Source organism: Macaca fascicularis, chromosome 11 (genome assembly GCF_037993035.2).
Source record: "Macaca fascicularis isolate 582-1 chromosome 11, T2T-MFA8v1.1".
NCBI classification, from domain to species: Eukaryota; Metazoa; Chordata; class Mammalia; order Primates; family Cercopithecidae; genus Macaca; species Macaca fascicularis.
This window is the reverse complement of record NC_088385.1, coordinates 77,091,895-77,115,716: the sequence shown is the minus strand read 5'-3', so window position 1 is coordinate 77,115,716 and position 23,822 is coordinate 77,091,895. Positions and strand designations below refer to the sequence as shown.

General features: G+C 40.3%; 1 protein-coding gene across 2 annotated transcripts in view; it reads right to left on the bottom strand.

Moving 5' to 3' along the window:
• The window catches only part of KCNMB4 (potassium calcium-activated channel subfamily M regulatory beta subunit 4), a 65,048-nt gene extending 47,189 nt beyond the window's left edge, over positions 1 to 17,859 (bottom strand). For both annotated transcript variants that reach the window (XM_005571531.5, XM_065524566.2), the window contains exon 1: positions 17,089 to 17,859. In XM_005571531.5, coding sequence (XP_005571588.1) covers positions 17,089 to 17,424 — 336 coding nt within the window. In that variant the 5' untranslated portion in view covers positions 17,425 to 17,859. The remainder of the gene's footprint in view (positions 1 to 17,088) is intronic.
• Between the last annotated feature and the right edge of the window lie 5,963 nt (positions 17,860 to 23,822).

Here is a 23,822-nt window from a genome sequence, read left to right as displayed (position 1 = left end):
GTAATCCTCCCAAAGTGCTGGGATTACAGGTGTTAGCCACCCCACCTGGCTGTACTGGTGTTTTTATAAGAGAAAGAAGAGAGGGATACGGAGACACATACAGAGGGAAGAAGGCCATGTGAAGACAGAGGCAGCAACTGGAGTGATGCGACTGCAGGCGAAGGAATGCCAAGGATTGCAGGCAACAACCATCGCTAGGAAAAGGCAAGGAAGGCTGTTTTTCCAGAGCCTTCAGGGGAGCATGGACCTGTTTGATTTTGGACTTACAGACTTCAGAACTGTGGACATATAAATCTCTGTTGGGTTAAGCCACCCAGTTTGTAGTACCTTGTTATGGCAGCCCTAAGAACCTAACACATGTATTTTTCAGGATTTTGATATGCATCTCCAAGTTGACATGCAATTGCTCCTGCAATATGTTGCCACCAGCAGTGCACGAGACTGCCCACATCCCCATATTGCTACCAATTTAATATGTACCAACTTGATAGGCAGAAAAGGTATCTCAACATTGCATTAATTAATATTTATTTTTTCCCCTTAGCTTTATTGAAGTATACTTGACAAATATAAATTGTACATATTTAAAGTGATGTTTTGATATATGTGTACATTGTGAAACAACTGCCACAATCTAATCAGCACGTCTATCACCTTACGTAGTTATGATCTGATTAGTACAGTCCTGTGCTGAATAATGAACGTCATTTCAGTCAATGACAACCTGCATATATGACGGTGGTCTCATGAGATTATAATACTGTATTTTTACTCTACCTTTTCTATGTTTAGATACACAAATACCATTGTTTTACAATTGCCTACAGTATTCAGTTCACTTATATGTACAGGTTTGTAGCCTAGGAGCAACAGGCTATATTATATAGCCTGGGTGTGTAGTAGGCTATGCTATCTAGGTTTGTGTAACTACACTCTATGATGTTTGCAGCACAAAAACACCTTAAACAATGAATGACTGTATTTCTTTTGATTTTTAGTGAGATAGCACATATTTTTCATGTTGTTATTTGTAATTCATCACTGAACTGCCTACACATGTTCATGCCTAGTATTTTACTGAAGAGATGGTCTTTTATTGCTAAAAGTACTTCATATGTTGACTTTTGAATCATTTCCCTACCATGTTGCAAACATTTGTCCAAATTTATCATTTTTTGTTCAATTATAATGTTCAAAAAAATGTGTAAGTTTTCCCTCATTATGTCATTAATCAGTGTATTCCTTTATGATTTCCGTCCTTGCTACTATGTTTAGAAGAGCTTTGCCCACCCCACATATATAATATTAATGTATAAAATATACATTTACCCAAATTTTATTTAGTACTTTCATAATTTATTTCTGTACCTTTAAAATTTTATTCCATCAAAACTAAAATTTTAATTTTAATTAAATGTATATTTTTAACCATTTTCCAAATAACATTTTGATGATTCCTAATATTTTCCAAACAAGTTTTTAAATTTAGAAAATTAGTTTTTAAAATATATTTCCAAAAAATAATAGGCAGTTTTAACATCACTTACTGAATAATACATTGCTTTACAAGTTATTTGAAATGCCAAAATTTGCAAAGCAATCATTCATTATTATGAATGATTGGGCAAGAGATTTATTGAAATATAATTCACATGCCATCCAATTCACCCATTTAAAGTATACAATGGTTTTTAGTAGATTGCACAGAGGTGTGCAACAATCATCACAATCAATTTTAGAATGTTTTCATCACACCAAAAAGACCCTTATACCCTTTAGCTGTCATTCCCAATCTGCCCATGCCTTCTAGCTTTAGGCAACCACTAATCTACTTTCAGTCTCTATAGATTTCCTTCCTTATTCTGGACATTTCATGTAAATGGAGTCACATAACGTGTATTTTTTTTGTGGCTGGCTTCCTATACTTACCACATTTTCAGAGTTCATCCATATTGTATTAACACTTCATTCTTTTTATAGCCAAGTAATTTTCCATTGTATGAATTAGCATATTTCATTTAGCCATTCATCAGTTTATGGATGTTTGGTTTGTTTCCGCCTTTCAGCTATTATGAATAATGCTGCTATGAAGAGTCATGTGCAAAGTTTCTGCATGGACATGTTTTCATTTCTCTTGGATATATAACTAGGAAGAAGTTGCTTGGTCATATGGTAACTGTTTAGCTTTTTGAGGAACTGTCAAACTGTTTTCCAAAGTGGCTGTATCTTTTTCATTCTTACATTCTTGTGTGAAGATTCCAATTTATTTTGACAACACTTGTTATTGCCTTTTTTACAGCCATTGTAATGGATCTGGAGTGGTATCTCATTGGGGTTTTGATTTTTATTTCCCTAATGACTAAAAATGTCAAACATTTTTCATGGGCTCATTGGCCATTTGTATACCTTCTTGGGAAAAAAAAAAACTATTCACATCCTTTGCCCACTTTTAAATTGGATTATTTGTCTTGTGTTGTAAGCATTCTTTATTTATTTTTTTTTTTTTGGTACTAGACCCTTATCAGACACATTATTTGCAAATATTTTCTTTCTTTCATGGTTGTCTTTTCATTTTATTGATGGTGTCCCTTGAAGCACAAATGTTTTTAATTTTAATTAAGTCCAATGTATCTATTTGTCCTTTAGTTGCTTGTGCTTTTGGTATCATATTCAAGCATTAAAGTTTTAGTACTTATATTTAGGTCTCCGATCCATTATTTTCATGTGCAATCAGAGTTCAACTTCATTCCTTGGCATGTGGATATTCAGTTGTTCAAGCACAACTGGTTGAAAAGACTGTTCTTTCCCTATTGAATGCTCTTGACACTCTTGTCAAAAATCAACTGTCCATAATGTATAGGCTTTTTTCTTTTTTTGGACTCTCAGTTCTATTCCATAGGTTGGTAGGTCCATTCTTATTCAGTATCACACAGTCCTGAGTACTGTACCTTTGCTGTATAGACACACTTCGTTTTACTGCTTGCTTTATTGGGTTTTGCAGATATTGCATTCTTTTACAAATGGAAGGTTTGTGGCAACCCTGAAAACAAGTCCATTGGCACCATTTTTTCCAACAGCATGCACTCACTTCATGTCTCTGTACTACATTTTGGTAATTCTCAAGTATTTCAAACTTTTTCATGATTATTTTATCTGTTATGGTGATCTGTGATCAGAAATCTTTGATGTTACTATTATAATTGCTTTGGGGATGCCACAAACCATGCCCATATGAGGGCAAACTTAACCGATGAATGTGTGAGTGTTTCTAAGTGCTCCACCAACCAGCTGTTCCTTTGTCTCTCTACCTCTCCTGGGTCTCTCTATTCCTGAAACAAAACAATATTAAAATTAGGCCAATTAATACCTCTACAATGGCCTCTAAGGGTTCGAGTGAAAGGATGAGTCGTCATCTCTCACTCTAAATTAAAAACCAGAAATGACTAAGCTTAGTCAGGAAGGCACGTCAAAAGCTGAGACAGGCTGAAAGGTAGGCCTCTTCTGCCAAACAGTCAAGTTGTGAATGCTGAGGAAAAGTTTCTGCAAAAAAATTCAAAGTGCTACTCTAATGAACACACGAATGATAAGAAAGTGAAACAGCCTTATTGCTGATATGGAGAAAGGTTTAGTGTTCTGGATAGAGGATCAAACCAGCCACAACATTTCTTTAAGCCAAAGCCTAATCCAGAGCAATGCTCTAACTCTCTTTAATTTTACGAAGGCTGACAAAAGCGAGGAAGCTACAGAAGAAAAGTATGAAGCTAACAGAGGTTGGTTCATGAGGTTTATGAAAAGAAGCCATCTTCATAACATAAAAGTGCAAAACGGGTCGGGCATGGTGGCTCATGCCTGTAATCCCAGCACTTTGAAGGGAGAGGAGGGTGGATCACTTGAGCGAATTCAAGACCAGCTTGGGCAACATGGGCAAACCCCACCTCTACAAAAAATACAAACATTAGCCGGGTGTGGTAGAGTGCACCTGTGGTCCTAGCTACTTGGGAGGCTGAGGTGGGAGGATGGCTTGAGCTTGGGGTGGAGGTTGTAGTGAGCAGAGATCACACCACTGCACCCCAGCCTGGGTGGCAGTCAGACCTTGTCTCAAAAAGAAAAAAAAGTGCAAAGTGAAGCAGCAAGTGCTCATGTAGAAGCTGCAAGTTATCTAGAAGATCTAGCTAAGATAATTTATAAAGGTGGCTACACTAAACAACAGATTTTCAACATGGATGAAACAGCCCTCTATTGGAAGAAGACCTAGGACTTTCATAGCTAGAAAGTCCAGACTTCAAAGCTTCAAAGAACAGGCTGACTCTTGTTAGGGGCTAGCGTAGCTGGTGACTTTAAGTTGAAGCCAATGCTCATTTACCATTCCAAAAATCCTACAGCCCTTAAAAATTATGCTAAGTCTCCTCTGCCAGTGCTTTAGAAATGGAACAAGAAAGCCTGGATAACAGTACATCAGTTTACAGCATGGGTTACTGAGTATTTAAAGCCCACTGTTGAGACCTACTGTTCAGAAAAAAAGATTCCTTTCAAAATATTACTGCTAATTGATAGTGCACCTCATCACCCAAGAGCTCTGATGGAGATGAATGAGGAGGTTAATGTTGTTTTCAAGCCTGCTAACATGACATCCATTCTGCAGCCCATGGATCAGGGAGTAAGTTCAACTTTCACGTCTTATTATTTAAAAAATACACTTTGGGCTGGGTGTGGTGGCTCACACTTGTAATCCCAGCACTTTGGGAGGCCGAGATGGGTGAATCACTTGAGGTCAGGAGTTCAAGACCAGCCTGGCCAACATGGTGAAGCCTCATCTCTACTAAAAATACAAAAATTAGCTGGGCATGGTGGCGTGCACCTGTAGTCCCAGTTACTCAGGAGGCTGAGGCAGGAGAATCATTTGAACCCAAGAGGTGGAGGGTGCAGTGAGCCAAGATCGCACCATTGCACTCAAGCCTGGGTGGCAGAGCGAGACTCCATCTCAAAAAATAAATAAAATAAAAAATAAAAAATACACTTCATAAAGCTGTAGCTATACTAATTCCTCTGATGGATCTGGGGAAAGTAAAGGAAAAACTTTCCGGAAAGGATTCAACAATTTGATGCCATTATGAACATTAGTAAATCATGAAAGGAGGTTAAAATATCAACATTATAAGAGTTTGGAAGAAGTTGATTCCAACCCTCATGGATGACTTTTGGTGTTCAAGACATCAATGGAGAAAGTAACTACAGATGTGGTAGAAACAGGAAAGAACTAGAATTAGAAGTAGAGCTTGAAGGCTGGGCACGATGGCTCATGCTTGTAAACCTAGCACTTTGGGAGGCCAAAGCGGGCAGATCATTTGAGGTCAGGAGTTTGAGACCAGCCTGACCAACATGATGAAACCCCGTCTCTACTAACAATACAAAAAAAAAAAAAAAAAAAAAAAAATTAGCTGGGTGTGGCGGCGCGCCTGTAATCTCAGCTACTTGGGAGGCTGACACAGGAGAATCACTTGAACTCGGGAGGTGGAGGCTGCAGTGAGCCGAGATTACACCACTGCACTCCAGTCTGGGCAACAGGGTGAGACTCCATCTCAAAATAATAATAATAATAATAACAATAGGTAGAGCTTGAAGAGATTCTACTAGAATTAGAAGTATAGCTTGAATTGCTGCAATCTCATGATAAAATCTGAACAGGTGAGGATTTGCAAATTCTCATTTGGATGAGCAAAGAAAGTGGTTTCTTGAGACGGACTCCACTTCTGGTGAAGATGCTGTGAACATTGTTGAAATGACAAATGACAACAACTAACCCAGGTATTACCTAAACTGAGTTGATAAAGCAGTGGAGATTTGAGAGGACTGACTCCAATTTTGAAAGGAGTTCTACTTTAGGTAAAATGCTATTAAATAGCATCACATGCAACAGAGAAACATTTTGTGGAACAGTCAATTGATGCAGGAAACTTCATTGTCTTAATTTAAGTAATTTCCACAGCCACCTCAACCTTCAGCAACCACCACCCTGATTAGTCAGCAGCCGTCAACATCAAGGCATGACCCTCCACCAGCAAAATGATTATGACTTTCTAGAGGCTCAGATCATCATTAGCATTTTTCAGTAAAGTATTTTTAATTTAAGGTATGTACATTTTTTAAGACATAATGGTACTATACATTACTATAATATACATGTAATTTTTTTTTTTTTTTTTGAGATGGAGTCTCGCTCTGTCGCCCAGGCTGGAGTGCAGTGGCACAATCTCAGCTCATTCCAAGCTCCGCCTTCTGGGTTCTCGCCACTCTCCTGCCTCAGCCTCCCGAGTAGCTGGGACTACAGGCGCCCGCCACCATGCCCGGCTAATTTTTTGTATTTTGAGTAGAGACGGGGTTTCACCGTGTTAGCCAGGATGGTCTTGATCTCCTGACCTCCTGATCCTCCTGCCTCGGCCTCCCAAAGTGCTGGGATTACGGGCGTGAGCCACCACGCCCAGCCTATAAATGTAATTTTTATATGTACTGGGAAACGAAAAAATTGGTGTGACTCTTTTATTGTAATATTGGCTTTGTTGAAATGGTACCAAATCTAAAATATCTCCAGTGTATCTCAGGAAATATGAATCTTTCTATTTTGTTCTTTTTTTCAAGATGTTTTTGTTTATTATGGTTCTCTTGCATTTCCATGTGAATTTTAGAATCAGCTTGTCAATTCATGCCAAAAGAAAAAAGAACCCATCCAGCTGGGGTTTTGCTAGAGACTGTAATGAATCTGTAGGTCAACCTGAGGAATACTGCCATCTTAACAATATTAGGTCTTCCTATCCATGAACAAAGGATGTCTTTCCATTTATCTAACTCTTCTGCAATTTCTCTCAGTAATGCTTTGTAGTCTTCAGGTTATAAGTCTTGTACTTTTGTTAAATTTATAAAATTTATTCCAAGGCATTTTATTTTTATGTTGTTATAAATGGAATTATATTCTTTTTTTTTCTTTTCTTTTTTTTTGAGACAAGGTCTCACTCTGTTGCCCAGGCTGGAGTGCAGTGGCATGATCACAACTCACTGCAGCCTTAATCTCCCAGGATCAAGTGATCCTCCAACTTCAACCTCCCAAGTTGCTGGGACTACATGCACGAGCCATGACATCTGGCTATTTTTTTTTTTTGTAAAGGTGGGGTTTTGCCATGTTGCCTAGGTTGGTCTTGAACTCCTGGGCTAAGCGGTCCTCCTGCTTTGGCCTCCCAAGTGCTGGGATTACAGGTGTGAGTCATCATGCCTAGCCAGAATTGTGTTCTTAATTTCATTTTTGGATTGTTCATTCCTAGTGTATAAAAATATAATTATTTTTTGTATATTGATACTGTATCCTGCAACTTTGCTGAATTCATTTATTAGCTCTAATAAATTTTAGGGGAGGTTCTTTAGGAGTTACTATATATAAGATCATGTGATTTCTGAAAATAATTTTATATTTTCCTTTTCAATCTGGTTGCCTTTTATTTCTTTTTCTTGCTTAACTGCCCCTGGCTAGAACTGCCACTACAATGTTGAACAAGAGTGGTAAGTGTGGACATCCTTGTCTTCTTCTTGATCTTAGGGGTAAAGCTTTCAATATTTTATCATTAAGTATATTAGCTGTGGGTTTTTCATAGGTGTCCTTTTTCAGGTTGAGGAAGTTTCCTTCTATTCCTAATTTTTTTATCATGAAAGGATTGTTGAATTTTGTCAATGTTTTTTTCTCTGTATACTGAGATAATTATGCTTTTCTTGTCCTTATGCTAGTAATCTATTACATTGATTGGTTTTAGCAGTTGAACCAAACTTGCATTCCTGGAATAAATCCCACTTGATCATGGTGTATAATCACAAACTCTTCCAACAAAACAGAAGGGGAACAATTCCCAACTCATTCTATTACTATGATACCAAAATCAGATAGACATCACAAGAAAAGGACGGACAAATATCCTGTATAAATATAAATGCAAAACTCCTCAATAAAATATTAGCAAACAAAATCCAGGAATCTATAAAAAGAATTACACACCATGACCAAGTTGGAGGAATAAGGAGTGAGAGCTAATATGTAAAGGACCCCTGTACATTGTTGAACCCCAACACAGAACTACTAAATCTGAAACTCAGGTGGAGCTTTTGATTCATTGGGTTGAGGATGGGACCTGAGAATGTGCATTTCCTTTCTTTTTAGAGATGGGGGTCTTGCTCTGTTCCCCAGGCTGGATTACAGTGGTATGATCATAACTTACTGCAGCCTTGACCTCCTGGGCTCAAGCAAGGAGCCTTAGCCTCCTGAGTAGCTAGGACTACAGGTGTGTGTCATCATGTCTGGCTAATTTAAAAAAAAAAAATTTTTGTAGAGATGTGGTCTTGGCTATGTTGCCCAGGCTGGTCTTGAACTCCTGGCCTCAAGCAATCCTCCTGCCTCAGCCTCCCAGAGTACTGGTATTACAGGTGTGAGCCACCAAGCTCAGCCAGAACGTGCATCTCTAACAAGTTCACATATAATTCTGATGCTGCCAGTCCACTGACCACATTTTGAAAACTACTGGTTTGGAGGAAGAAATAGACTAGCCATAAACTCAATGAACAGATATGGTAATCAAAGCAAAGGATAGCATTGAACAAGACAGTGGTAGTGAAATTTATAAAAAGTATTAATACAAGAGAATGATGATACAATTAACAGAAACAAAAAACTCCAGAATAGAAGTGGGTTTGGGAGAAATAGTGATGAATTTTGTTGCCATTTTTATCCTTGAAACAGAGAAAACAAAAGGTAATTAAAATAAGAATTACAAATTCAGCACTCCTTAAAGAGCATTATTGTCTGGTTTTCCCTTCTTTAGGTCTACTTTATTTTTCTTTTTTCTTTTTTCTTTTATTTTTTTTTTTTTGAGACGGAGTCTCGCTCTGTCGCCCAGGCTGGAGTGCAGTGGCCGGATCTCAGCTCGCTGCAAGCTCCGCCTCCCGGGTTTACACCATTCTCCTGCCTCAGCCTCCCGAGTAGGTGGGACTACAGGCACCCGCCACCTCGCCCAGCTAGTTTTTTGTATTTTTTAGTAGAGACGGGGTTTCACCGTGTTAGCAAGGATGGTCTCGATCTCCTGACCTTGTGATCCGCCCGTCTCGGCCTCCCAAAGTGCTGGGATTACAGGCTTGAGCCACCGCGCCCGGCCTAGGTCTACTTTAAAATAAAACTGTTTGGATAAAGACAATCACAAATATATTTATTAAAAAGAACAAGATGGATTAAATTTCTACTTTCTAGGATTTAGTTTTCTCCAGTGAAATATAATATCAATATATGCTACTGCAATACAGTTAGATTAAAACTAGTAAACCGGACATTAGATGAGGTTTCAAAGTCCATTTGATCAACTACATCAATTACATGAAGACGAAGCAAGTCTAGATATTTTTTCACATGTGCTTCAGTATAAAGAGACCATCTAGTATCCTAATCTGTTGGATTACACTACTCAAGAAAGCATATACTTAAAATAAATGTATCTTAGTTTATTTACAAAAATGGCCACAGAATAACTTAATAAACACAATGATTTGCAATTATTATATTGGTTATTTTAAAAGAATAGAAGAGGATATTACAACTCGTAAGTACAAATTTTCACACATTAATTATGTGTTGTAGAGAATACCTAATGCACAGCATGAAGAATGGTTGGAAACATATGCAATGTTAAAAACTATTCTGTTCAGTATTTTACTGTGAGTAATTATGGTAATTGTAATATAAATGTACTGCTGATCTAGGAACTAAACTGAATATGAAATTCTGCTAAGGACTGAAAAAAAATTTAAACCCAAAGGAAATAAAACTTGACATCTTCATTCATAAATAAGTGCCCAAAACATTTTAAATAAACAAAATATGTCACCTCACAAAAAGCTATATAATCAGGCAAGTTTGTGATCAAATAAACGTATTTTATAAGCAAATTATAGCTAATACGTATTGTAATGTCACAAATCTCTTTTGATTTAAAGTCTCTGATTCTTTTTTATGCATAAGTTTTGGGCACCTTGCAAATATAACTGAGATCTTCATAAATGACATCCACAAATGGGGGTTATAGATAGATTATGATAAGTAATCTCAGACAGATAGATCCTAGCATCCTGCAGATTACATTGCTTTTGTTTTAGAAATGGAGTCTTGCTCTGTCACCCAAGCTAAAGTGCTAAAGCACATACCTAAAATAAATTTAGCTTACTACAGTCTTGTACTCCTAGGCTCAAGCAATCCTCCCTCTTCAGCCTCCAGAGTAGCTGGGACTACAGGTGTGTACCACAACGACCAGTCAATTTCCTTTACATTTTTTTAAGAGATGGGATCTTACTATGTGGTACAGGCCTCAGCCTCCCAAGTAGCGGGGATTATAGGTAAGAGCCACTACACGCAGCCCAAATTAGATTGTTTCTAAAGAGAGATTCTGACCATGCCTTTAAATATCTCATCATAATAGTCACCTACTCAAAAACCGTCCTTGACTTCTGTATTAGTTTCCTATTGCTGCTGTAACACAGACTTAATGGCTTAAAATGGCACAAAGTTATTACCTTACAATTCTGGAGGTCAGAGTCTAGAATGTGTCTCACTGGGCTAAAACCAAGATGCCAGGCTACGTTCCCTTCTGAATGCTTAGCGGAAAATTCATTTTCTTGCTTTTTACCACTTGCGTGGAGAAGGGGTCTACCTGCTTTTTTTGGCGCATGGCCCTCGTCTGTATTCAAAGCTAGCAATGGCTGATTGAGTCTTTCTCAAATTCTATCACTCTGACCTTCTGCCTCTGTCTTCTACTTTTAAGTACCTTGTGATTCCACTGGGATTTTCTGGATAACTCAGGATAATCTACCTATTTTAACATCAACTGATTAACAACCTTAACTCCCTCTTTAATTTCTCTTTGCTATGTGACATAAGACACTTACAGTTTTTGAGGGTTAGGATGTTATTGATGTCGCTGAAGGGAGACATTATTCTTCCTACCATGGCTTCCCAGTATCTAGCAAACCCATCCTGGCTGTCTGGGTCTTCTACACTGTGGGCTCCAATTTACTCTCCCGCCTTACCCCCAAGACCTCACTCTATGTGCCCTGTGTTCCAGGCACAGCAGCCCATCTGCAGATCCCCCAGCACACCCCACACTCACTCACACAGCTCATAGCTTTGTTTCTTGCACTTTATCTTCTTTGATGTTCTGTTCATTCTGCCCCCCCTTTCCTCACCACCAAGATGAAACTCTGTTCATCCTCCGACTCATAGCAAATGCTTCTTTCTCCATGAAGCTTTTCCCCTAACTTTTTCCTTCTGGATGTTCATATCATAACATTTGTACCTCTCTGTAGAACTTGACATTCTGCCTTGACAGTTATTTGTGTTCTTATCTTCTCTGCTAGGTAATAATTTCCTTGAGGACAGAGACTCATGGATTCATCCTCATTTTTAATGTCTGTTAGGCATATGCAAAACTGAACCCTTGATTCTCATCCACACTCCTCCAAATCTACTATTTCTTTAGTCTTCCCCATTACTAAAAGCGCCTCCATTCACCCAGGAGATCTTGACACAAACTTTGGAGCCATCCTCAACTCCTCTTTCCCTCATTCCATTTCATTAGTAAATTTTACCAGTGCTACCCACTGATCTAAGCCACCACTATCTTTTGCCTGTCCTACAGGACTTCCTGTTTCCAGTCTTGCCTCTGCACCTCTCACTGCACAAGTCAGGATGTGTGCATGTGCATGTAAGCATACATATAAATTCTAGTTTCAACTCAGCAGCGAGAGGGATCATTTGCATTTTTAAAAAATCTAAGTCTGATGATATTTCAGCCCTGCTCAATGTCACACAGCTTCCCATCATGCTTGGAATAAAATCCAAAGTCCCTATCATGTTCTTTAGGACCCTAACCTCATTTCCCACTGTCCACCTTGCTCACTGTGGTCCAACCTCACTTTCGCCCTCACAGTTCCTCACACAGACACTTGTCACAGGGCCTCTGCATTTACTATTTCCTCAGCTGGTGGACACTCTTGTCTTCAGATAGCCACATGATTCATTACTTACGTCCCTTCCGTCTCTGCTCATCCCCTCATGTTCTTTGGGTCACTTCATCAGAGTGGCCTTCCCTGACCACCCTGTCCAAAAGAAGAGCCCTTCACTTTTGTCACTGTCTATACTCTTATCCTGCCCAAATTTTCTTTATCTACCTATCATTACATGACATGGCATTATACATTTATTTCTCATCTGTTACTTCCCAGTAGAATTTAAGTTTCATGAGTGCAGGAACTTTGTTTTCATCTATATTCCAGTCTCAGCACCTGGATGCACACACAGCACAGGATAGGTGCTTAATGAATATTTGTTAAATGAACAAATTCATCTTTGTATGCCCTCTTGTTTCTTGCCCGGTTCTTTGATCATTATAATAGATGCTGAAAAAGGATTTCCTGATTGAATTTTATGTATATACCAAATATTATATAAGATAATCTCCAAAGGAAAAACAACCAAGAAAAGCCACTTTTTCAAGATAAATAAAGGTTACAAAGAAGTCATCACAATTCTGCTTAGTCTTTTATCATGAAGTTCTTATATGATGGACGTCTCTAGAGTGCAAAATGTATCCAACTGAATGTTCCAGGAAGGAGTTCAGAAACAACTCCAGGCAGGCCACACTGCCTACCTACAGTGCATTGAGACAGGGTACATGAGTGGATGTGGAGAGGGCCTAAGTGACTGCGAGCCACGATGCCCTGTAGTTAGGTACATCCAGCTTCAGCAGACATAAAGCCTGAAGCCTTGTTCAGTCCCACTTAAGTTTTTCTTCTCCTTAATGCATTTCTCTCACTTTTAGAGCACTGGTTTCTTAGAAGGAGCCTTTTATCCTTTGTTTCTAGGTTTTTACTACTAGAGGAAGGGGAAAAAAAACCTCAAAATAAAAATAAACATATAGACTGGGCGCGGTGGCTCACGCCTGTAATCCCAGCACTCTGGGAGGCAGAGGCAGGGGGATCACTTGAGGCCAGCAGTTGGAGACCCGCCTGGCCAACATGGTGAAACCCTGTCTCTACCAAACATACAAAAATTAGCTGGGCATGGTAGCACATGCCCATAATCACAGCTACTCGGGTGGCTGACGCAGGGGAATCGCTTGAACCCAGGAGGCGGAAGTTGCAGTGAGCTGAGATCGTGCCACTGCACTCCAGCCTGGACAACAGAGTGAGACTCAAAAATAAATAAATAAATGAAATAACCATATTATCTCTAATCACCCACTCTCTCTCGTCTCACATACAAGAGTGCAGTTTTAAAAATTCATCTTTTTTTTTTTTTTTTTTTTTTGCCATCCAATGTATATAATTACGCAAATGCAAGTGTCTGGAATCAAGTTCATTTCATTTAAACAAATTGGTTTTAAACTATTATTTACATAATAATTTTAAATAATACTCTTCCTATCCTTCAGAGTTTCCTGGAGTCCCTCTTTTTATACCAACTCCCTAAATTCAGGAGCACTGGCCAGGCATGGTGGCTCAAGCCTGTAATCCCAGTACTTTGGGAGGCCGAGGCAGGTGGATCACGAGGTCAGGAGATCAAGACCATACTGGCTAACGTGGTGAAAACTCATTTCACTAAAAATAGAAAAAATTAGCCAGGCGTGGTGGCAGGCGCCTGTAGTCCCAGCTACTCGGGAGGTTGAGGCAGGAGTATGGTGTGAATCCAGGAGGCAGAGCTTGCGGTGAGCTGAGATCGCGCCACTGCACTCCAGCCTGGGTGACAGAGAGTGAGACTCCATCTCAAAAAAAAAAAAAAAAAAAATTCAGTAGCACCCACAGTACCTTTTAACCTGAAAACACAAATATTCATCACAATGACTCCTTTTAGGTTCTCAGGTTGTTTTTCTTGCACAGCAGATGAAAACATTTTCTAAGACAGTGGTTTTTGAATTTTGTCTTCACATTAGAATCATCGCAAAACTTTTAAAAAACATCAATGCCCAGGTCCCCCCCAAGACCAAATCAGAATCTTGGAGGGTTGGACCCAGGCATAAGAACTTCTTTTTAAAGTTCCCCTGGTGATTCTAATGTACAGCCATAGGTGGGGACCAAAGCTCCAAGCATATACAATTGTGAGTCACAAAGAGATAGTTACTGGAATAGTAACAAGAGGAAGCTGACCCCAAATTTAGATTTTGCTATGGTTAATCCATAGAGATAATCTCCGTGTGGACAACTTGTTGCCTTGAATACTCTATGACAAGACTGGATATAGTGACTGCTTTAGACAATAAGGATATGATTCAAAATATAAATACATTCAGTAGGAACTCAAGGTATTTTAAAGAAATTGTTAGTCAAAGATCAAATTTACTCACAGTATCTTCTTTAGCAGTTCATGGCTTAAGAAATTCTGTATTTGCAATGTATTCTTTCCCTCTCCTGCCTCTTACTGTAATTAATGCAGGAAACTCAAGGGAGAGGAAAAAAGTCCTTATTCTATTTTTCTAAGAAGTGATTTCCTAAGTGGTTTCTTGTGTTGTGGGTCATGAAGAAAAGCTTGGAGGTGGTTGGGATTCAAGACACTGTTGGGAATCTAGACATTCTACAAAGAAACAGAGGGGAAACGTAGGCCTTCAATAAAGAGGTAAAGTAAGGCAAAGAAAAGATATAGGCAGCCAAGATCCAACAGGAATGGACAATGGGTATTGTCTAATTGCAGGAACACTGTGCAAACACTCTGCTTATGCATGTGACTCTGGCATAATATTTTCACTACACTGAATTTTTCCATCACACTGCTTACAAGAATTTCCACATTGAGCATTTATTGGTAAAAATAGAAAGGTGATGCTAAAGAACAAACTTACAGTCTATAAATGCTACAACATATTTATAATCTGGATGAAGAGATATCAATTGGTTTGGCTGAGAAAACCTTGACTAAAATGAACAGGATGTTGTCCCTGACTTCTGTAACATAAATATATCCTTCTCCAGTTCTGTCAGTTCCTGAATACTTTATAAAATGTATTTTGTTCAGGTAATTTTTCAAAACAACTGTTGCCAAGATCTGAACTGGCACTGGAAAAAAAAATGATTATTTTCAGGGGAGAGAGAGAGAGAAAGACAGGAGAAATCTTAGTATTACATAAAGCATTGTGATTGCTTCTAGGTAATTTAAAAATCAATGTTCCAATGATTTCATTTTACTTTTTCTGCCAGATCTTCAAACTGCCTGAAATCGTGAAGCAGTCTTTTCGTAATAAATTATAATGTGTCCATGTCTTGATTAGATATTAGCCATTTATTAATGTGTGTGCATATATATGTATATACAGATATGAAATTTATTAGTGCTTGAACCACTATCTTAAAATAATTAGCAGTGTTTCACCAACTATAACAACTTCTAAATGATGAACTGCCATAAAATTTCTAAATCATTACTACTGGTTGGCACTTACCTTTGACATTATTGATTTAATTCCAAAAAAAAAAAAAAATGATGTTTCTAAAACCCTGAGATTTCTTTTTAAATTCCTGAGCATTAAGAGGATCAAGTTACAACATTTGTCTTTGAGACGTTATCACTTCTTCAAGATCTTCAACAATATACTCCAAATTCTATATTCTTAGTCCTATATTTACTGCTTATATTATTGATACTTTTAAAGATAAATCAATATTCATCTGTCGACAGGAGCTTTTTTGGGGGGAGGGAGAAGTCATTCATATTTTTAAAAAGAAATTTTTTAAAAATAATTTGAGAAATTTTAAAAAATGTCTCAAATTCAAGAATTTACTGTTCAGGAGGTAAGACCACAAGTTTTATTGCAGAGTGATGGTAAGCTTGTTTTAAATACTACTACAATATTAATGTAGAATTTTTTTCTTTTGGATTAATACAAATATATCTTGTTACAGTTAATAAAGTGTTCCTGTGAACACAAGATTCATTCCCTTTTGGACTGTTTTTCTGCTTGATCCCTCAAAAAAAGGAAAAATGTCAGTAACTTTTAAAAAGATACATACCTTTACTTTGATAGTTAAGCAACAAGGAGAGTAGAAAAGATCAAGGGAAGTAAAAAAGGAACCAGAACCAGGTACACTACAAAGCTCAATTAGTTCACAGGCTAAGGACACTGCTTTTTATAAGTTATTTTTCTCCATTGGGAACAGTTTTCTGAGACTTCCTCTCTCTGCTCTCCATCCCGGGAGTCCTAACCAGGTTTTATCTTTTTTTTTTCTTCTGCTTTTTCTTCTTGTTTGCTTTCGAGACCAAAAGAAGTTGTCAGAGAAGTCATGTTAGGTACATTTCACTGAAGGTTTTCTATTTTCAGCAAGTTTTACTGTTCTCCAGACGGCTCCTGACTGTCCCTAAACACAAAGGGTAACTAGGCTCCCTGTAGACTCTTTTGAGAATCTATCTCATGAAAACTAGGAGCCCTCTGTACTTCCCAAAATGGACCCGCAATATTCCACATTTGATTCCAGGTCGTTTTGTCAAGCCACAAAAGCTTATCTTTGAACCCCAAGTTGAAAATGGCTGTGTAGAGCGAAAAGGTAAGGAACTCTCTCACAACTTTCGAGGGTCCCCTCAACCTTTCAAGGAAGGTCATTCCATCTGAGTTCTAGATGAGACCAACTGAAGCTCGAACCTTGACCATGAGCTGGAGTAGGTGGATCCCCGCTAACCACTGGCTTTAAATGGAGGAAAAGTTAACTTTCTTGGCTCCTTGCACTTCTTCAAACCCAGTCCGGTAGGCGCAGGACCCGGACTGGGTCGAGGCCTCAAAATCTGAGACCAGGCAAGACAGGTTTTAAAGTAAGCCTCTGGGCACCACTGTTCGCGGCGCGTAAGCCCACCTAAAAGACCGGTGCCCTCGGGCTCCCTGATGTACTCATTCCTGGTTTGAGTACAGCCTGCGCCACCTGGTCTCCTCCCAGCAATGCGAGCACTCGCCGAACCCTCCCCGCGCGGAGTCTAACACCGACGCTGCCTCCAAACCTCCCTCGCGGGAAGCCCCTGGGTGCACGGGGCGTTCTTACCTTGGGGTTGGTCAGGAGCTGGTGCTCGTCGCTGTGCAGCAGCGCCCTAGAGTTGGACTCAGAGTTGTTCACGTAGACCTGGACGCAGGGGTACTGTGAGGTGCCCCTGCAGTCGGCGCCACAGGTGAAGGTGCACTCGAACACCTCGCCGATCTGCTGCACCGACAGCACCGTGCAATTGGCCTCCGTGGCTTGCAGATCCTGCAGCGCGGGACTCAGCCAGCAGAAGCCGAAGATGAACAGCGACACGACGCCGGAGATGATGAGAAACAAGCCGAGCCGGATGCTCTTGTCCTCGGCTTCCGTGTACTCGTAAGCCACCCGGAGCTTCGCCATCGCCCCCCACTCTCGGCGGCTGGCGCGCTCCCCCCGCCCCCTCCCGCCCCCGGCGCCAAGCCCGACTGCCTCGGGCGGGAGGAGCCGCCGCCGCCACCGCCGCCGCCGCGCGACAGCAGGGGAGTGGGCGGCGAGGGGGAGCGCGCGAGAACAAAGGGGCCGAGGCCAGCGACGCCCCCGGCGGCGGCAGCGCCCCCCAGCCCCCCAGCCGCCGCCTGGGCCCCGCGGTGCAGCCGCCGCTTCAGAGCCTCCTGCACCCTCGGGCGCGGGGAGCGCACGGTCCGCTCCAGCTTCCAGCGCCCCCTGCCAGCCTCCGCCCCCGCACTCTCCCCGCCTCCCCCACCCCGCCTCCTCTCGTCGGGTGTCTCTCTGTCTCCATCGCCCGCTGGCCGCTTCTCCGCGGACTCGTCCGGCAGCTGCCCCAAGGCTAGGAGTGCCTGAGCTGGGGCGAGCCCGGGGGCTCCCCCGTGCAGGAGGAGGCTCCGCCCCGCCCCGTCCGCCGCCGACCCTGGCCCTTCCGCCCCGCCCCGCTTCGCCCCGCCCTGCCCGGGGGCGTCTCCTTTGGGCGAGGGGTTGACGGGCACAAGCGACAGCGGCGACTTGCAATTGGAATCTTCCCTGAGTCCCCTTAGAGGGACGTCCGAGATGAAAGATTAAGATCGATTTAGCTTAACCGGAGGGAAAGTTAAAAAATAATAATCAGAGGGGAGGGTGGAGTTCAAGTGGAGCGGCGGGAATCTTGAACTCTAAACGGGGACTGGTCACCTGCGGGCAGAGCGGCCAGGCTCCGGGCGCACCCCGGGAAGCGGGCACGCGTGGCGGTGTGGGAGGACACGGGCCGCCCGGGCCGGGCGGATCGAGGTGAAAGCCCCAGGCTAGCGGTGTGCGCTGGGAGGTCCCCGGGGACTACTCAACCGCAGGTCCCCATGCGACGGGCGGGCTGGCGCGCGGCGGTGCCAGAGGCGTGACCCAGCGGTGCCCACGCCGCCAGCGCCGCCGCCCCAGGGAGCGCGGTAACCGTCCAGTCCCAGGACCTGGGCCTCCTAACCGTCTTGGTGCAGACTCGCGCCCCCTGACCCTGCTGCGGCCGGGAGGGCTGCAGGATTGGAGTTAAACAGGCTGAGTCAGGTGGAGTTTGCTGTGGAGGCAACGTGCGTGGGGGCAGGAGGCTGGACAAAAGAAACTTGCTGCTCAGGTCCTCAGTGACCCTTGTGGCAACTTACGTCTCTGGCAGCCGGGTCGACCCCAACTTGATTTGCCCCCATGGCTGGGGCTGACTGAGACTAAAGGAAACAGGTGGAGAGCTTTGCAGCCTGGAAAGAAATACCACTTTTCCCATCAGAACTTGCTTCGGAGCTCCCAAGAACAGAATCGTTTATGTGGTTTCCCTCCTTAGGAGTCTTGCCACCCGTGACCCGCCCCAGGATTTGTAGATAAGCTTTCCAGGAGCGCTGTTTAAAGCGACAGCAGCAGGCAGGCCCACTCTGTTACAGGTACTGTTTCTAGACCTGTGTTCTGCTCTTAATACTTGCCGTTGCTCCCTCCAACCCCAATTACCTCCACCCCCAATTACCTCCACCCCAACTATGCTTCAGCCTCTATTCTTTTCGCGACCTTTTAAAAGTTGGAATTACCTTTTCCCAAACCACACTTTTATCATAAAATCAAACTTGAGACCTATTTATATCTACATTTCGAAGAATAAAATCAGAATATTGACTTCCTTGCAAACGACATAAACTTTTTGTGTTTGTAAGTCGCAAATGAATAAACTCTTAATTATGTTCCTGATGAATACGGAAACATGGAATCATGGAATTCTTGATTTCTCTTTCCTGGACTTCAAATGTTACTTAACTGGTATTGAGTACCTTTCGACTGCAGTTCTGATACGTTATTTGGAAACACTACATTATGATAGGTAACAAGTATTTCCCAGCAATGGGCAAATTAGTTACAGGAAGATCCTAAGTGTCTTTTTCTCAATAAATTAAGAAGATGTAGGGTTTGAAAAACTTCCAAATTAGGAAGATGCTTTGTTCTCTAATACATTTTAGGTTTTGAGAGAGATTTTCTTTTTTTAATTTAAATGTAAGAATTGTACTCTTTTTCTGTTAGCATAAAGACAATTGTGATTACATTACTTAAAAGCGAGTTTAATAGTTGAAATAGCATAACCCAAAATCACAAATCTTCAATCTGAATATTTTTCCTATTGCAGGAAAAATTAAAAAAATAGGAAATTTTTTTTCTATTGTTATAATCTTCTTTTCCAATAAAGCAAAAGCCATGTCTAAGATCTGAAACAATGATGAACAAACAAGATCCAATTATTCTAGCTCAGTATGATGAGGAACTGAAACTTGAGGCAGAATTAATTCCTATTAATGCATAGCAGTTGGGGGACTACCAATAATTAAATGAATATGATTCATTTTTCTTTTTTTTTTTTTTTTTTTTTTGAGACGGAGTCTCGCTCTGTCGCCCGGGCTGGAGTGCAGTGGCCGGATCTCAGCTCACTGCAAGCTCCGCCTCCCGGGTTTACGCCATTCTCCTGCCTCAGCCTCCCGAATAGCTGGGACTACAGGCGCCCGCCACCTCGCCCAGCTAGTTTTTTGTATTTTTTTTTTAGTAGAGACGGGGTTTCACCGTGTTAGCCAGGATGGTCTCGATCTCCTGACCTCGTGATCCGCCCGCCTCGGCCTCCCAGAGTGCTGGGATTACAGGCTTGAGCCACCGCGCCCGGCCTATGATTCATTTTTCAATGATTCCAGAGCTCAAAGTCTTCTGTGAATGAAACCTCTGCCTCAAAACTGAAGTACGGTGGTCTAAGTCTAGGGAACAAAATCAGAAAATTCTATCTTATTTTAACTGAAATTCTTGAAATTTTAAAATCCATTTTCTTTTAGTTCTGCATTTAGTCAATTTCTTTCCTGGCAATTATTCATAAAGTATTTGAAGAAACTTGTGTCTTCTGTTTTTTAGACATTTTTCTCCTGTTTCCTGTTTTTAATTTAGCTTGTTTTCTCTGAACACATTATCTTCACATCTTTATTGAAAGTCAAACGTATTAAGACTTCACAAATTAAATCAATTTCTATTTTATTCTTAATGAAACACTGGAAATGTTTATTAGTTTTACTTACTTGAAGCGGAGCTGCTTTATCACATTCCCAAGGAAGATTGCATATGTCAGCCCCTCAGTTTCAGAATACAGGTCACCGCTTACTAAGTCAGAATGGTAGTAAAGAACTCCCCCAGGAAAGCTCAGAAATGCTAAGCTCTGAGGTCACTTAAAATCTCTGTTCCCTGTGGAAGGTGGAAGTAGCACAGAGAAAGCAGCTAGTCCTTTCTTTGAATAGTGTTCCACCAATTAAGATTAAAAAATTTTTTTTTTTTTTTTTTTTTGAGACGGAGTCTCGCTCTGTCGCCCAGGCTGGAGTGCAGTGGCGCGATTTCGGCTCACTGCAAGCTCCGCCTCCCGGGTTCACGCCATTCTCCTGCCTCAGACTCCCGACTAGCTGGGACTACAGGCGCCGCCACCAAGCCCGGCTAGTTTTTTGTATTTTTTAGTAGAGACGGGGTTTCACCGTGTTAGCCAGGATGGTCTTGATCTCCTGACCTCGTGATCCGCCCGTCTCGGCCTCCCAAAGTGCTGGGATTACAGGGTTGAGCCACCGCGCCCGGCCTAAAAATGTATTATTAAGAACCAGATTGACTTATTTGATGTACATCATCTGCAGTAGTTTTTCCAGTACGATCATGGCCAGGTCTTGATAAAGTTCAATTTAAAAGAAAAAGCCTATCTAAACAAGGGCATTTAAAGCTATGTTATTTATAATTTGTTCTCATGATCAATATTCAAAAAGTCCTGTGGCTGATGCTAAAGTAGCAACGTATGATATCATATCATATATATTTTTATTAAAAGATTCTAAAAAGAATTATAAAGCAGGCTTTTGTATCCTAGGAATAGAAGGGAATTTAGAGCAGGTGGGAAATTTTTTTCAAAAATTGGCACATTATGAAGTTTTTTGATAACTGCCACTAAACACTTGAAAAGCTAAAGTACATAGGAAAAATAATGTATAATCACCTTTTTTTCTATTAAAATTTACATTCTAGAGTTTAGACCTTTTTAACTAATTAGATATTAAACATGATGAAAGTATGAGTGATCCAACAAAGAAAACCATACAAAACAATTTTATATTTTCTTCTTGATTCAGCAGCTATAATTATAGATTTTGTTAATGTCATAGGAAATTGAGTTCCAGCTTGCCAATACCAAAAAATTAATTTTCTTGCCATGCTCCATTATGAGTGTTAAATATTTGTTATTAGCCTCAGAATTTTAAATTCAAAATACATTTCCTATGTGGTCACTATTTTTTCTGATTGTTTTTTTCCTGGCCATAAACTTCACCTATTAAAATGAGCATATAATTATTACTAAGAACACTACTTACATTTCTATTTCTAATCACAGTAAATTAGAACAGGAAGGGATTTTAACCATTGCCTAGTTCAACATTAATGAAGAAGCTCCCAGACTTTACATTTTGCTTGTAATAGTAATTATTTAAAATATTTTTTAAAAGCTCAAATTTATGTTTGTGTATAGCCTTTATGTTTGCAATTGAGGAAAGCAAAACACAGCTAATTCACATTTTTTCCCATTAAAATGTACATTCTGGATTAGCAAATTTTTCATACCATACTGGTAGTGCTCTAGAGTTCCTAAAATCTCACCAACTGTTGAGTCTTTCATGTTAACTGCAGTAAATCTCTATGGGAGAGATATACACAGGTATGTAATAAAAGGGAAATCAGCTTTGGAACTTGAAACATAGAGGCCAAGAGGTTTTGGTCCTAGCTTTAATAGTAAATAATTTGACATAAGGTAAATAATCCTCTTAGTCTATTTTCTGTTGCTATAACTGAATACCTGAGACTGGGTAATTTATAAAGAAACTTATTTCTTACAATTCTAGATGCTGGGAGGTCCAAGAGCATGACAGTAGCATCTCGTCAGGTTCTTGTGTGCCATAACATGGCAGAAGGCAGTTGCATAGCAAGAGAGCAAGAGTGCCTATTAACTCAGAACACCGTCCATATAACCCATCAGGCTCCACACCCTGATGACCTTATTTAATCCTAATTATCTCCCAAAGGCCCCATCACCAAATACCATCAAAAATATGAATTTGGGGAATACGTTCTAACACATTAAATTTGGGGGACACTTTTAAACCATAACAATAATTTAGTATTAGTTTCCTCCTTGTCATACAAAAGGGTTGGTCTAGAAGACAGTTTTAGTATTCCAGTATCTAATTCCCCATTTTTGTTTTGCTATGCACTTTAGAAAATAGGGTATTGCTATATAACAGTATCTAGTGAAGTTAAAAGGTCTTTAACAGAATCCCAAAACATGGAGAGCATGTCCTAGCATGACGGCTAATAGGAAGAGTGTTTGTCTTTCAAGAAATGGACCTACGTCGATGTAACACCTAATATAAGCTAGGTTATTTACAAATGCCCTAATTTAACCCTCCCACGAGAAGAGGGAAAAACATTCAGAGATCAGGTAATTTTTGCAAGGCTGCACACATATTGTGACAGGGCCAGGGGATTTTATATTTGCATTTTATGTAGTATTTTATGTTTAAGAAATATTAACCAAAGATAATAAATTACTTAAAACAATTTTTCTACTATACTATGCCACTTCTAAGAAATTTGTTATTTAACAAAAATGAAGTGTAGATAATATAAAAGCATTTACAAATGGATTTAAAATGTGTTTCTATACTTACATTTAAGTAGTTAGGCTTAATCAAAATCTCTCCTGTGAAACCTGATTATGAAGGGGACAGTGAGTAGAGGCTGAAGGAATTAATAATTTAATCTGGTCCCCCTGCTTAATTTTACTCTGAATCACATTTGTGTTGAAAATAGCCTCTTCAGATCCGTAGCAAATAGTAGTAGTACTGTTTTATGTGGAACAGAGAGATTAAGTTAGGTTTCTAGTGGCTTGCTAAAAATTCAAGGTAAATTCAAGGTAGAAGTAAATACACGGAATAATTAGATGTGCAATAGTTATAAGGCAGATGGAAATCCTATCCTCTGCAGACTGAAAAGCATCGAATACTTCTAATAATAGCTTTTTTTTTTTTTTTTGCCTTTGCTTGGACACTTCCAGTGATGGAAAGATCATTCACTCCTAATGATTTCTGGAGCTTCTGAAAAATTATAAAGTGGTACTTTATTACTGTAGATGGAAATTTGCCTTGCCATAACAGCCATGCAATGGTCCTTATTCTGCCCTCTGGCATTATGTAGGATAAACATATTTTTAAGAATAAAGCCTTACAAGAGGCAGGAGAATGGTGTGA